The 13,009-nt window shown below is 43.2% G+C and overlaps 1 protein-coding gene across 4 annotated transcripts; it reads right to left on the bottom strand.

The window, feature by feature from the left end:
* Window positions 1–602: 602 nt before the first annotated feature.
* Window positions 603–12,950, bottom strand: LOC128770130 (tropomyosin alpha-1 chain-like). 4 transcript variants are annotated; one of them, XM_053884423.1, is made up of 10 exons: window positions 12,813–12,950; window positions 11,773–11,948; window positions 8,381–8,506; window positions 4,377–4,510; window positions 3,943–4,060; window positions 3,808–3,878; window positions 3,147–3,222; window positions 2,490–2,552; window positions 2,350–2,419; window positions 603–904 (listed from the first exon to the last, which is right to left on the bottom strand). In XM_053884423.1, exons 2-10 carry the CDS (start codon window positions 11,884–11,886, stop codon window positions 822–824), a joined length of 855 nt encoding a protein of 284 aa, XP_053740398.1. In that variant the 5' UTR covers window positions 11,887–11,948; window positions 12,813–12,950; the 3' UTR covers window positions 603–821. The 4 variants fall into 4 exon arrangements, with proteins under 4 accessions (XP_053740398.1, XP_053740399.1, XP_053740397.1 ...); XM_053884422.1 differs by lacking the exons at window positions 603–904; window positions 12,813–12,950 and adding an exon at window positions 981–1,166 and having other exon boundaries at window positions 11,773–11,921; XM_053884424.1 differs by lacking the exons at window positions 8,381–8,506; window positions 11,773–11,948; window positions 12,813–12,950 and adding an exon at window positions 5,515–6,065.
* Window positions 12,951–13,009: the final 59 nt, after the last annotated feature.

The following is a 13,009-nucleotide window of genomic DNA, read 5'->3' as shown; positions in this document are numbered from 1 at the left end:
CCCGCCCGCCGAAGAAGAGAAGTGACGTCATCCCGTCCGTCTCACTCGCTTCTGGCCGGAAGTAGAACCTGACACCGGATGAACGGCTCGTGAACATTTTATTTACTAAAAAAACATCTATATTTATATGACATGAATTATGAACGTTTTGGGTTTGTTTTTTTTCGACCAAGCCCATGAAACATTTTTTTCTTCATTAAAAACACATTGGCGTTTCAGTACTTTGAATACAAGTGCAGTACTGTGATAATACTTGAGTGATTGTAATTATTATTTATGAATATTGTTTTGTTTACTGCCATGGCTTTGGTCCAAAGAAGTCGCAGGCATCATCGGAAAGGAAATTAAAAGAGCTTTTTCAGCCTAGAGGCAATAAGACATTACCTAATCTGAAGGTTACACAAATTAATTTAGAGTAACAATGGACTCACTGTCGGTCTGTGTGTGAGACGGTGAGGAAACACAGGCAGGGAAAGTGAGTCGACACACGACAAGCCCACACAGGATAATAAAACTGAATCTCACCTCCAGACGGAACGATGAGGAACCATGACACATTCAGACTCGCACAAAAAACACATTCCTTATCACCATGATTCACTCTGTCACCATTTTTATTTGTGCATGTTTGGTCACAACAACATTTCCAGCACTGAAGTCGGTTTTTTTTTTCTTCAAATGGACCCTCAACCATTTTTTTAAACAAAGGGGTGGGAAACAAAAGACGCATAAATACATAGAGGGAAACACTCATCACATGAACAGAGAGTAATAACATGGAATGGATGGCATTGAGAGGATTGCTGCCGCGGCTCAACCTCTTACAGGCTGTTGAGCTCCTGCAGCGTTTGGTCCAGTTGCTGGTGCATCTCAACGTTCTGCTCCTTTGCACAGGAAAGGCTTTCTGCAATGGAGAGATGTGTGTTAACCAGAGGGCCCTCGACCAGCAGCCGAGTCTCAGAAGAGAAAAGAAGGCGACAAGCGGAGAGAGAGAGAAAAAAAGTTTATTTGGCTTGACAGGGAGGACAAAGTGCTTTCATTCATTCAGAGAGAGAGGGAAAGTGAAAGGTGAGGTGAGAGGGTTTACAAGGTGTTCATATCATTGAGGGCATGATCCAGCTCCTCACTGATGGCCTTGTACTTCAGCTTCTGAGTGTAAAGTTCGTCTGCAGAAGAAAGGTCGCGCAGGCCGAGAGGAAGAGCGGGAAGAGGCGGAGAAATAGAGAGTCAGAAAGAAGGAAAAGTCAGTCACATATAATAATAATAATAATAACAACAATAACAGTGGAACTTTTTTTAAATTACCTGCTGTTCTCTGAATCTTGAGTTCTATCTATTATTCTGTTCTCATTTAAAAGCATTATCTTATTTCACTACTCTGTTTAGTATAATCACCGCCCAATCTAACAATTTGACTTGTTGTTTTTAAAAATATTTATAGAATTACATGATTAACTTTTTATAGTATATAAAATAGTCATATATTCATTAATGTATATACATATATTTATATACATTGTATATAAATGTTTATATAGTGCTATATAAATATTTATAGTAGTATTGATATACTACTATAAATATTTATAGTATAGTATTAGTAATTTATACTCATATACTACTAATACTAAGTAGTACTAGTGCTATTATCTTGTGTTGTTGTAGTTGATGTTTACCCAGATAAATTATTGATATGTAACTAAATTATTATTATTTCTCATGACATATCCCTGTAAAAATATACCAAACATATTTTGTATATAATTTTGAAAAGTATATTGTACTTTTCATTTAATAAAATTTCTTTAATTATAAATTTTCCATCTTTCTTTTATTTACCAAGCTACTTTATTTATTCAATGTGTCATTATTTAAATGTATAATAACGTTTTGTTATTGATTAGAGTTTAAAATTGCAATTTTATTTATTAGTGTTATTAGTCAAATTTAGATTTGGTGTTTCAATATTTGTGATGCGACTTTGGTATTTATTTTTTCCTTAAATTTGTATTATTATCAGTCGCAGCTGCAGCAGTAGTAGTAGTGGTAGAAAGCTTTTATTATAATTATTGTCAGGTACAATGTTCATGAGTTTAATCTGTGAAAATGTTAATACAAAACACAAATCTAAAATATTTTTATATTAATTGCAGGGTTATTTTTAACATTTGTGAAGAGGAAAGCGATGTAGCTATTGAGAGCATTGGATGTGATAGTTTATATTAAATTCATAAATTAAATGAATATATTTCATTAATTTTTCAGTGCTTTCGCAGCTTACCACTAACACTCATTCATAAAGCTTTAAAAAGAAGAAGAACAGAAGCTCCATGCATGAGTTTCTCGTACCTTCTAAGTCATCTATGGTCTTTTCCAGCTTGGCAACTGTTCGTTCAGCGAATTCGGCGCGAGTCTCCGCCTGAGGACAGACAGACAGTGAGTCACGACAGACCTCAGAAGTCTGAGGAGCTGGGAGAGACGTCACTCACCTCCTTGAGTCTGTCGTTCAGGACCTTGATCTCCTCCTCGTACTTGTCTTCTTTCTCAGAGTACTGCAGGGAGCAGAGACACCAGTGTAAATACGCAGATTGAGATTTGTAGTGTTTCCAGTGTTTGGAACCTGGAGGCTAATTTAAAGTATCAAAACAGTCATGTGAGGACAAACTGGCTCTTTTAAGAAACAGACTAAGTTTTCAAATATTTATTCTAGTTTAGACTCGCACGCAGCTCACTCGGAGTACTATTTCCCACGGCGTCGTTTAATTCGTTCACAAATATAAATACACAGTCAATGTGGTGACTTTTAACAACGTAGTTTCTGATTTACATTTTGAAAAGGCGAAAAATTTGAGTGTGAAAACAGATGATCCTTCGGGATACTGTAGTTTAAATAGCACGATTGAGGTGGCTCTTCAGGAGAAATGATCTTCAGGCCACGATGGACCGTCACTGAGGTGGACAACCCAAAACAAAGTGGCCACTGGAGGCTCAGACCGAAGCTCTTCACTCGAGCTGAGTCAGAAACAAGCCCGCACTCGAAGCCAACAATTCACCAGATCACCCGGCCTGAACGCAGGAGCAGGTCTGAACACGACCCTTGTGAAACCAGGAATCTTTGATGAAGCAACAGCAGATGGCTGACTCACCTTATCAGACTGGGCCTCGAGAGACTTGAGGTTGTTGGTGACGTTCTTCAGCTCTTCTTCAAGGTCTCCACACTTCCTGCATCACAGCGGGGAAGAGAGGGCTGTGAGGAACGACCTGAGCAGCTGCAGTCACATCAACAGGTACAAGACGTTCTCCTGGATCTGAGCAACCTAAACTGAGAGCCCTCCTGCCTGTCCTGGGTCAGACCCAGACCCTCCTCCCAGGTGGACACGCCACAAGCGTGCACTGAGGAACCATCGAGGAGAAGATAGCACCTCACCCGGCTTCTCTGGACACAAAAGTGAAATGCCTTCATCTCCACCAGAGAGTTGACATGACGGTCAGAATATTTTCAACTTAAAATTTGATTCCACCTTTTTACTTTTTGAAGGAAAATAGTGAGGCCATATTAAAGATCTAAGGAGGAGCCCAGAAAAAGAGCTGGGGATGAATCAACATTCTGAAAAGTGAACACCATCTTCACTTTTAATGGATTTCATGAATATTTTCTTGCTTCAACAAGATTTTCTCTTTGACCCAAAAGTGAATTATTGGACGCCTCTCCTTAAAATCGTCTGTCACAACACCATCCGATTTCCAAACTGTCCATGAGTGTATAAGAAGTTTCCGGTGACTGTTGGGGGGCGTTGACATACTCACAGTTCAGCGACTTCCGCTCTCTCCTCAGCTCTCTCCAGCTCCCCCTCCAGGATCACCAGCTTACGGGCCACCTAGAATCGCCGCACCAGCCGTATTAGAAGTCCGCAGAGCTTCTGGTGAGGCCGGCTGTTTTACCTCCTCGTATTTGCGGTCGGCCTCCTCAGCGATGTGTTTGGCCTCTTTCAGCTGCATCTCCTGGATCTCCATCTTCTCCTCGTCTTTCATGGCTCGGTTCTCGATCACCTTCATGCCTCTAATGGGGAGAGGAGGAAGATGACGATGAAGAAAGTTGAAGATCATCTTTCCTTGGAAGGCTCGTGTTTGTGAGACAGGAGACAACATGAGGCACAGCAGTTTGGTGTCCAGTGAAATGAGCTGCCCGAGGTGGGAGACAACTGACTGAACTGTTTTCATAGCGGGAGGTGGCGGCTGTGAGTTTCCTGCCACATTTGGAGATGAGCAGCTAACTGCTAACTAGCATGACGCTCTTTCATGTTCGAGTGTGACCTCATAGATTAGACCCAGCTATCACGTGGTCATGCGATGGCTGAGGACCTGATGACAGTCACCTCTCGCTCTCGTCCGCAGCTTTCTCAGCCTCCTCCAGCTTCTGCAGGGCCGTGGTCAGTCTCTCCTGAGCACGGTCCAGTTCCTCCTCCACCAGCTGGATCCTGCGGTTCAGAGAGGCCACCTCGCCCTCTGCCTGTTAGAGAGAAGACACGTCATCTTGGGAAGAAATCCAGAAGGTCTGCTCCGTCCCCAGATGGATGCGTTCAGCCTCCGATGGACTCAACTGGACTCAGGTCACTGTGTCGTGATCTAATAAAGCTGTGGAGCGAATGATATCAATAAAGAGGTCTGCTGGGTTCCCTCAGCGTGTGCTGACAAACAGGAAGAAGCTCTAGGCTGAGTCTCTCACCAATGACTCAGCTCCTGGATTCACCGGAAAATGGAGAGGAAGCAAACAAATTACAATTTTTTTATAAAAACCATGCAACTTTATGACTGTTTTATTACTATAATGTGAACAATTTGTAGCACATTTATGTTAATATGTTTTTCATCCCAATAACTATTTGGAATATTTTACATAATAATTGCATTGCACATGTAAAATTTTAGTTCAAACTACTTGTGTGTAGTGATTATTTAATTTATCATTATTATTTATTATTGTTAGAATTTTATATAGCAATTTATTTTTCACTTAACATTTTACTGGTCTTCACTAAAAAAACTATATACAAAAAAAATTCTATGTATATACATGTGAAAGTCTAGGAAGTTTCTTTCAGCCATAATTATTTGAATGGATTTCAAAAAAAACTTTTTTTCTCCAGATTTTCTTTCCATCGTCTAATGCGCCACTAATGGGAACAAAACTGGGACATTTCTGAGAGTTGCGTTTGATATTTTGGCCGGAAAAAAAAGGTCAGGCTTATGCTGAATCTCTCTCTCTCTGCCCGGTTTTCCTGCTCCCGGGGGGGAATTCACGAGAAAACATTGGACCAGCGAGTCCAAATATTTGAACACCTGAAGCGCGGTGAGGCGGCGGCGGCGCGCTGTTGTCGTGGCTTCTCATTCAGATGAAGGGCGTGTTTCCGCTCACTGCCCAGATCCACCCGAAACAACCGCAAACGCGAACGACTGTCGACGTTTCTGGGGTCAACAGTGAAGCAGAGGAAATAGAAGGGGGGTGAGGCTCACGTTTTCCCGACCCTGCCGCTCTTCGTCCAACTCCCTCTGGACGCTCTCCACGTGCTGGTGCGCCTGGTCTATCTGCTCCTGAAGCGCCTGGATCTTCTTCTTCACCGTCTCCATTGTGAGTCGTTGGTGGAGTCGGACGGAGAAAGGCAGCTGATGCGAGCGACTCCGCGACCTGAGGGTGGAAGTTTTCTCCCGGCAGGAAACAAGGGACGTGCCGATGTGGGAGGAAAGGGGCCGAATGTTCTCAGGAACTTTATGGCGAGATCCTCCAATCCCGTGGACTTAGCTGCTCTCAGATGACATCACAGGATTTAGGAGGGGTCGCTCTTTCCCTCCGTCGACAGAAAGAGGTGTGTAGTCGACTGCGCTGCGCGTCTGAAGGAGAATGGGAGGAAGGCGCTCTGACTGAGGAGGACAAAGGTCCGGACTGGAGGATGAGTCATAGGGTTGACGATTAACCGAGTCATGACGTGAAGAGATCTTTAAGATCGTCCAGCCATGAAGCGGAGAGAGGGAGGAGTGGGGCGGGCAGGAATGTTAATTGATTTAGGTGCCTTCGTGACCTGCAGCCATAAGGTGGCGACACATTCCTTCAGCAGCCCACATCCTCGTCACCGTTCCCGGGGCCACCCCGCACCCCAGACCCCGCCAGAGTCGTCCGGTTTGAGGGTCAAACATGAACGATCCAGAGGAAACCTCACCTGACTCCAATGTTCTGAACCAAAAGCCACGACGATGATGTTGAGGAGAAAAAATTAAATTAGGAGAGAAGGGGAAAATATTCTATTAAAAAATGTAGGTAGTTTAAATTAAAAAAAAGGACACATAAGAAGTCCTTGACTATTATAATTTATTCAGAGTTACAATTCAATAAATGAATTAAATGTTCCTCTATTTTATTATTCTATGAGAGAAGTTGAAATTAAGAGTTTAAAAATGTAGTAACACAAGAGAAAATAGTAGTACAATAAGATATATAGGGTGTAATATAAAAGTTCAATCGATGCACTTTTATGACTCCACAATCAACAGATATTAAGAATTTATTATTAATTAAAATGGAATTAATGAGTCGACCATGTGACAGATCATCTGTCAGCAGTTCTGAAATTAAATATATGAAAATAGAAGGGGAAAAATGAAAATAAATATGAGCCCATCCTATTGTTAAGGAAAATAAAAATTGAAATAAATCCTGATAAATAATTCCATAATATGATTTCAATTCAATAAAATTTGAACCTGTTTGGTGATGCTGAATTATTTGAAACTACAACAGAAAGCCACTACACTACAGGAAATTTCAGGTTATAATGAGCTCAACTTCTCAGGGTGTTCGAGTCTAATTCAGTCTGAGGCAACATTCATGAGCCATCAATAACAGCGACCGGTCACTTCCATGCTGACCAGGTATGAGCCGCCGGGCCACAGGGAAGATGGTATCTCCAGCAGGCCACAACACTGATTTCATTAGACGCTGCAATCTGGGCTTCTCTGTTTGCTCTCGCTGCATTCCTGACATTCCTGGTCGGCTGCAGACTGGCCTGGTTTTGTCTGAGCTTGAGGCAGACGCGAGTGAGCCATCCATGCCTCACGCCCGTCTTTGGTGGGAGTTTCACCTGGACCCAGACTCGGACCGAGCGGATCACCTCCAGATCCAGTCAGGTGGTGAAGTCACATGCCTTCAATGGAAGTGTGTTTCCATCTTCTTTGGAGCCCTGTTGTTCCTCAGGGCTCCATTATGGGCCTTTTCATATTCAACATCTTCAGAAAAGCTTCACTTTTTTTTTACCTTCTTTTTCTTTATTTATTTTCAATTTTTGAATTAGACGAGGTTGTGAAAATGGCCAAAATATAATGACATTTATTTATGAATCAATTTATCTGTTTCTATCTTACTTATTTTTTAAAAGAAATTTACAGAGAAAGTTACCAGTTAACATACATTTCTAAATGACTATTTTATTCTGAATTATTAAGTTGGGTGACACTCATAAATACAGTAAAATACTGAATTATAAAAGCTGGAATTGATTTGTGTCAGAAATAAAATCAATAAAAAGTCAAAGTGAAAATATATTGCGTTGAAGGTGCATTTAGTCATATTTGGGATGGATGAATAAATATTTTAAATTGAATTATTATGTCAAAAAAAGCAGTAAAAAGCAAGATACTGGGGTCAACAGTCAAAAAATGTAAATATTACCTTATTATTAAATAATAAAAAATATTTTTTAATTAACTATATTTAAATATATTTGTAATATTATATGTAGCATAAACTGTTATATATAATAAACAAAAGTGCAAATGTCATAATATATCAACCCATGAGACAGTTTCCTTTTTGTTATTTTTTTGTAACTCTACTGAAGAAAAAGTAATTTGACTGAAGTCAAGTGTGAGAAAGAACTGAAATATTCAGAGGAAATTAGAACTGTGAGGTTCAGCTGAAAGTATTTAAATGAAAATGGAGTGACCCCGAGACTGTCTGTTGCGGGACACCACATGAGGGATGGATGGAATGTTTCCAGAACAACTCAGTGTGTCCCTCAGAAGGTCTGAAACTTTGCTCAGCCACAGTGAGAGGAAGTCGAAGTCGCTCGCAATGAAACAGAGGATGTGTTTCCTGTCCAGCGGAGGAAACTCATCCTCCACCTCAGGACTGCAACGTTCCCTTTGTTTGCTTTAGAACATGGCGAGCGTCTTTCCAACAGCAGTGTCGCTCAGCTTCTTCCTGGAAGCTCGACACAAGCGAGTGGAGCCTCGGAATGTTCTGAGGTTCAAACGCTTCTCCCACTCTTATCAGAGTTTATATTTCAGTGAGGATGGTCGGTGCATGGTGAGGCTGGAACATTGGACTCACGTCTGTGGCCTTGGTCTCAGACAGCTCCAGCTTCTCCTGAGCGTCCTTCAGGGCCTCCGAGTATTTGTCCAGCTCATCCTCGGTTCCCTTCAGCTTCTTCTGCAGGGCCAGCAGCTCGTCCTCCAGCTGACGGAATGAAAACATCACATCCACTTAAGAGGACAGGGAAAATAAATGGGGCTAACTCTGTGGAATGAAGGTGGTTGGTGCAGCAGTGAGGACACACCAGCTTCAGTTTCATGTTCAGGACCTTCACTGAAACCAGTCTGCTGCCGCTCCAACTTACACCTGACTGCAGTGACTATTAATATCCATATTGTACTAACATCTACCTCAACCACAAAACACTCACCACAAAACAACGACTACACAATACTGTACTGCAACACCGTCAAAGTTAACTCACATTGCACTACGACTACTGCTATACATAGTGTACTGCAACAGAATCTACACTACAATGACTTATTCTACATTACAGTGACTACTACTTCCCACACTGCAATGCAACAACACCAACGTCCACTCATCGTAGTCTAGTACTACGGATACTACAACCCATACTACAAGACTATTTCCTGTAATATAACATTGCAACACATTTACTTCTACCCATATTGCACAACAACAACATGCCTCAGCTCACACACTACACTACAACCACTACTTCCCATGTTGCACTGCAACAACATCTACCTCAACTAATACTAGTCTACGGCGATTACAACCCATACTGCGCTACTCGAACTACTTCTGGTAATATAACATTGTAACAACTCTACTACTTCCCATACTGCACTGCAATAACATCTAACACTACAAGTGCCCATAATGAAACACAGCAAGAGCTGCTAGCATGCATACTGCAGTGCAACAATTACAACATCAATACTACAGTTCTGCAAAGACACAACTTGTCCATTGTAATGTCGCTGCTCTTAAACGTCTTGTGTGTGACACGTTCGGCACCCTAATCTGTTCATTGACGCCTCTATAATCCAGAAAAACCCTGTGATTTTCTGGAAGTTGTTTTTCAATTTGCACATTCTAATCCTTGATCTTGAACCACGGTCTGTTTTCAGACTTCACTTGGTTGTGTATTGTGTAAATACACAACTCCCCCCACTCTCGGGGGTCCTGTCTCAGGCGGCCCAGAATAGCAAAGACAGCACCTCCGTCGCAGCGCGGACCACTGACATCCAAGCGCCACCGAGTGGCAGAGTCATCTTGGATTTCAGGCTGACTGTTCCTGCTGAGGTCCATATGTTCAGTGCCGGAGACAAACGCTCCCTCCCTGGGGGTTCGGGGGATATAATACTGCGGCCCAAGAACCCACTCTGCTTACTAATGTGCTGCTGAATGGGTCGCCCAAGTCTGTCTGCTGTGATCCTGATACTGAGAGGTGCTGATCCTGCTGGGGCCCCCGGCCCTGGACCAAAGCGGAGCCCAGCGCACTCTCCTTCCATTCCCAGACCCTTTTAGACCTTGGATTATGTTTTAATGACTCCATTCACTCATGACAGCCGTCGCTTCCTAGCTCTGGACTTTATCTCTTATTGGTCAACTGTGATGACCTTCTGTTATTGTGAGTCCACAACCAGAACACACCGGTCCAGGCTACATCTTTATCAGGAACTATAGAGCCACAGTGGTGACATTTCATATTAGTCACTCAGTGGGAGAGCAACATTGAATATTTGAATTTCGTTGAACTGACTCCAGTTAAGTCATGGTCATGGTCGGAAGTGAGATTATAGGCTGTAAAGAGTTAAAGTTGAAGCGTCTTGTCACACATTGGTTCTCCTCTTCCTCTCCAGTCCATCACTCTCTCCGCTCCACAAACCATCTGTCCTCTCGAACTGTAGACTCATTTCTGATCCTGTCCATCCTCTCACTGACAACCTGGTATCTCCACCACTGACTCTCTCACAACTGGCAGATACTCAGAGCGGAGCTTCAGTGTTTTAGCTTCATCAGACGCCTCAGAGAGCAATGCAACAAGGGTCCACTCTGGCAGGGGAACCACTCCACTGTTAACCTTCACAGCCCTCAGAGCCCAATAAACATCACTGTGTTGGACGAGCGGCTGCTCCCTCACCCCAAATATGGCCGTGCAGACGGAGTCGGCTTATTTTCCTCGGTCATGACTCAGAGGAGGATGCTGGCTGTTGAAGTGCAGCAGCAGCTGGGGTAGAAGAAGTGCTTAAACCTGTGTGAGGCTTTTAGGAAACCACAGTCTTTACTCTGGTATTTCACCCCCCGCAGGAGCGGCAGCATCTTCTCCATCAGTGGCCCCAGAGATCAGATCAGCTGCTGCGGAGCCGCCATGTGTTGGTTAACATGAGCTTGTTACTGCTCACCAAGACCATCGAAAGGCTTGTAATGACGACTCTCGCTCAGTGATTCCACGCTGCACAAGCGTTGAGATTTCCTCCGCCAAGGAGGTTACGTTTCCCATTGCACTGGTTTGCCTGTCTGCGTCCAAAATAACCGGAAAAATGAAGGATGGATTTGAGTGAAATTTACAGGGAATGTTTGAGATAGGACAAGGAACAAATGATTCCATGTTGGGAGTGATCCGGATCACCCTGTGGTTCCTGGGGTTCTAAAAAATGATTCCTTATCGGTGGTGGTTTGAGCTCTGTAAGTGCTTCTCTGGTATGAGAGAGCAAAAACAAAACAACTTTCTTTACTAATCTTTGTCATCAGTGGGAGGAAACCTTGAGCAGAACCAGACTCATGATGAAGTCAACACGATTCATAGTGCACTGCACCAGCTACTCCATCTCAGACTTCTCTTCTACTCATACTTAAGTGCACCAACTACTTCTACTACGCATTCTGCGCTGCTTCAGCTATTGCGTTTCATTTTACAATGCAACAACTTCACAACTACACGAACAACAGTGCAACAACTTAAACTGCACAACAATCACCAGTACGGTAACATCATCGTCACGTCATCGTGTACTGCAACAACTACTCCAGTTTGGATTTTAGACCACAACTCATTCTGTACTGCAACAGTTACTACAACTTGTGACTTTTTTTGTCACCAATTTTACCAGCACAACTTTCTTTGCTTATTGGGAACACTATCAACTATGATAGATATTCCCAGCAATCCAGGGTCAGGAGGTGATGGATCTTGTCTCAATTTAAGTGAGACAATTTTACAAAATATGTGAGACAAAAACTGGAGAAAAAAAAACCATGCTGTATTTTTGATAAAGCTATTAGATACACAGAAGTGATAGAAGTGAAAAAAAGTAAAAAGTCAATTAACATTGTAAAATTGGAAAGCAATATGTTGGAACTGAAGTATTATAGTTATTGCATCTCAAAGATTTGTGATTTGTGGAGGCTTGGAAAGCGGTTTTGTGGTGTCTCACCTGCTTGCATTTGTCCTCCGCTGCCTTCTGGTCGGTCTCCGCCTGCTCGGCCCTGTCGATGGCGTTCTCCTTGTCCAGCTTCAGCATCTGCATCTTCTTCTTGATGGCCTCCATGGTGGCAGCTCGGAAGCTTCAGGGAAATAATCTCTGGGTGAAGAGGAAGAGCAGAAGATCTCCTGCTGATCAGAGGAGAGGAGCCGATGGAGGAGAGAGGAGGATGCAAAGTGAGAGTCAGAGGAGCTCAGTAGGACTTTAATATGACTGGAGACAGCCCTTTCCCACTCTTCACCCCTTCCGCCACTCCCTGCCTTGGCTACCACTCTGCCCCCTCCCTAATCTAAACTTCACCTCTTAAAAGCAACATGATGGTTTGGCTTCATCCAGCACATCTCCTTATTTGGATCACAGCCTTTTTGCAGATAGAAAAGACCTTCGGCTCAAAGGGACATTGTTACTTGTAACATCGGTAACACGAGTTGCAGAGCTGCATTTCTGCATCCACAGTTCCTGCAGTGGAATGTCCAAATTGATGTTAATACCAGAGTTGGTTTTCATGCTTTGGCTCCGAGTGGAAAAATCATTGAGGCGATATGAGAATCAGCAGTCATTAACACCAACTTAATCACCACTCTGACAGACTCTTTTCAGATCTGAGGGAAAAAAAAGTAATTGAGCGTTTGCACTGCCGCTTCCTGGAACGTTTGGAGGAATCAGGTCGGGTCATGCTCCACTCTCTGGAGCTGAAGTGATACCGACCAGACGAAACAGCAGTGTTGTGACCATGCTGTCGCGGGTTACAAGATAACGGGGAGCGCGCGTGTGGCGGCTCTTGCTCGCCCCGTGTTTGCCAGGTTGTCGGCCTCGCAAGCGCAGAGGGATCCGACTTTTAACCCACCAGCAGCTGCTCTGCTAAAAATAAAGGTTACGAGGAACGTCAGAGATGTGATGGGGAGAGTTTGAAGACAATTTTAAGCCTAAAATCAGCAGTTCAATTCATCTTCTGTTAATCCGTTGGAGTAAGTAAGAGTTTTGAATGATACCTTGCCGCATTTTTAATCATTTGACTTGATCTCCTTATGAAAGGGTGGAAGCTGGGACGTCCGTGAGAGACTCAAGGTAGAGCCGTGGCTCCCCTGCATTAACAGAAAGGAGCTGAAGTGGATTGTGTCAGGATGTCTCCTGGAAGACCCTCTAGTAAGGTGCAGACCCGTCCAACACTGGAGAGATCATGTGCCGA

The sequence above is a fragment of the Synchiropus splendidus genome, chromosome 13 (assembly GCF_027744825.2).
Source record: "Synchiropus splendidus isolate RoL2022-P1 chromosome 13, RoL_Sspl_1.0, whole genome shotgun sequence".
NCBI lineage: Eukaryota > Metazoa > Chordata > Actinopteri > Syngnathiformes > Callionymidae > Synchiropus > Synchiropus splendidus.
This window is presented reverse-complemented; position numbering and strand designations above follow the sequence as displayed.

Coding starts and splice junctions, on each gene's coding strand:
- LOC128770130 (XM_053884423.1), bottom strand. CDS start 11,886: ATGGAGGCCATCAAGAAGAAGATGCAGATGCTGAAGCTGGACAAGGAG. Junction 4,061..4,376: donor GCTGCGGACGAGAGCGAGAG/GTGACTGTCATC, acceptor TCTCCCCATTAG/AGGCATGAAGGTGATCGAGA. Junction 2,553..3,146: donor TCGAGGCCCAGTCTGATAAG/GTGAGTCAGCCA, acceptor TGCTCCCTGCAG/TACTCTGAGAAAGAAGACAA.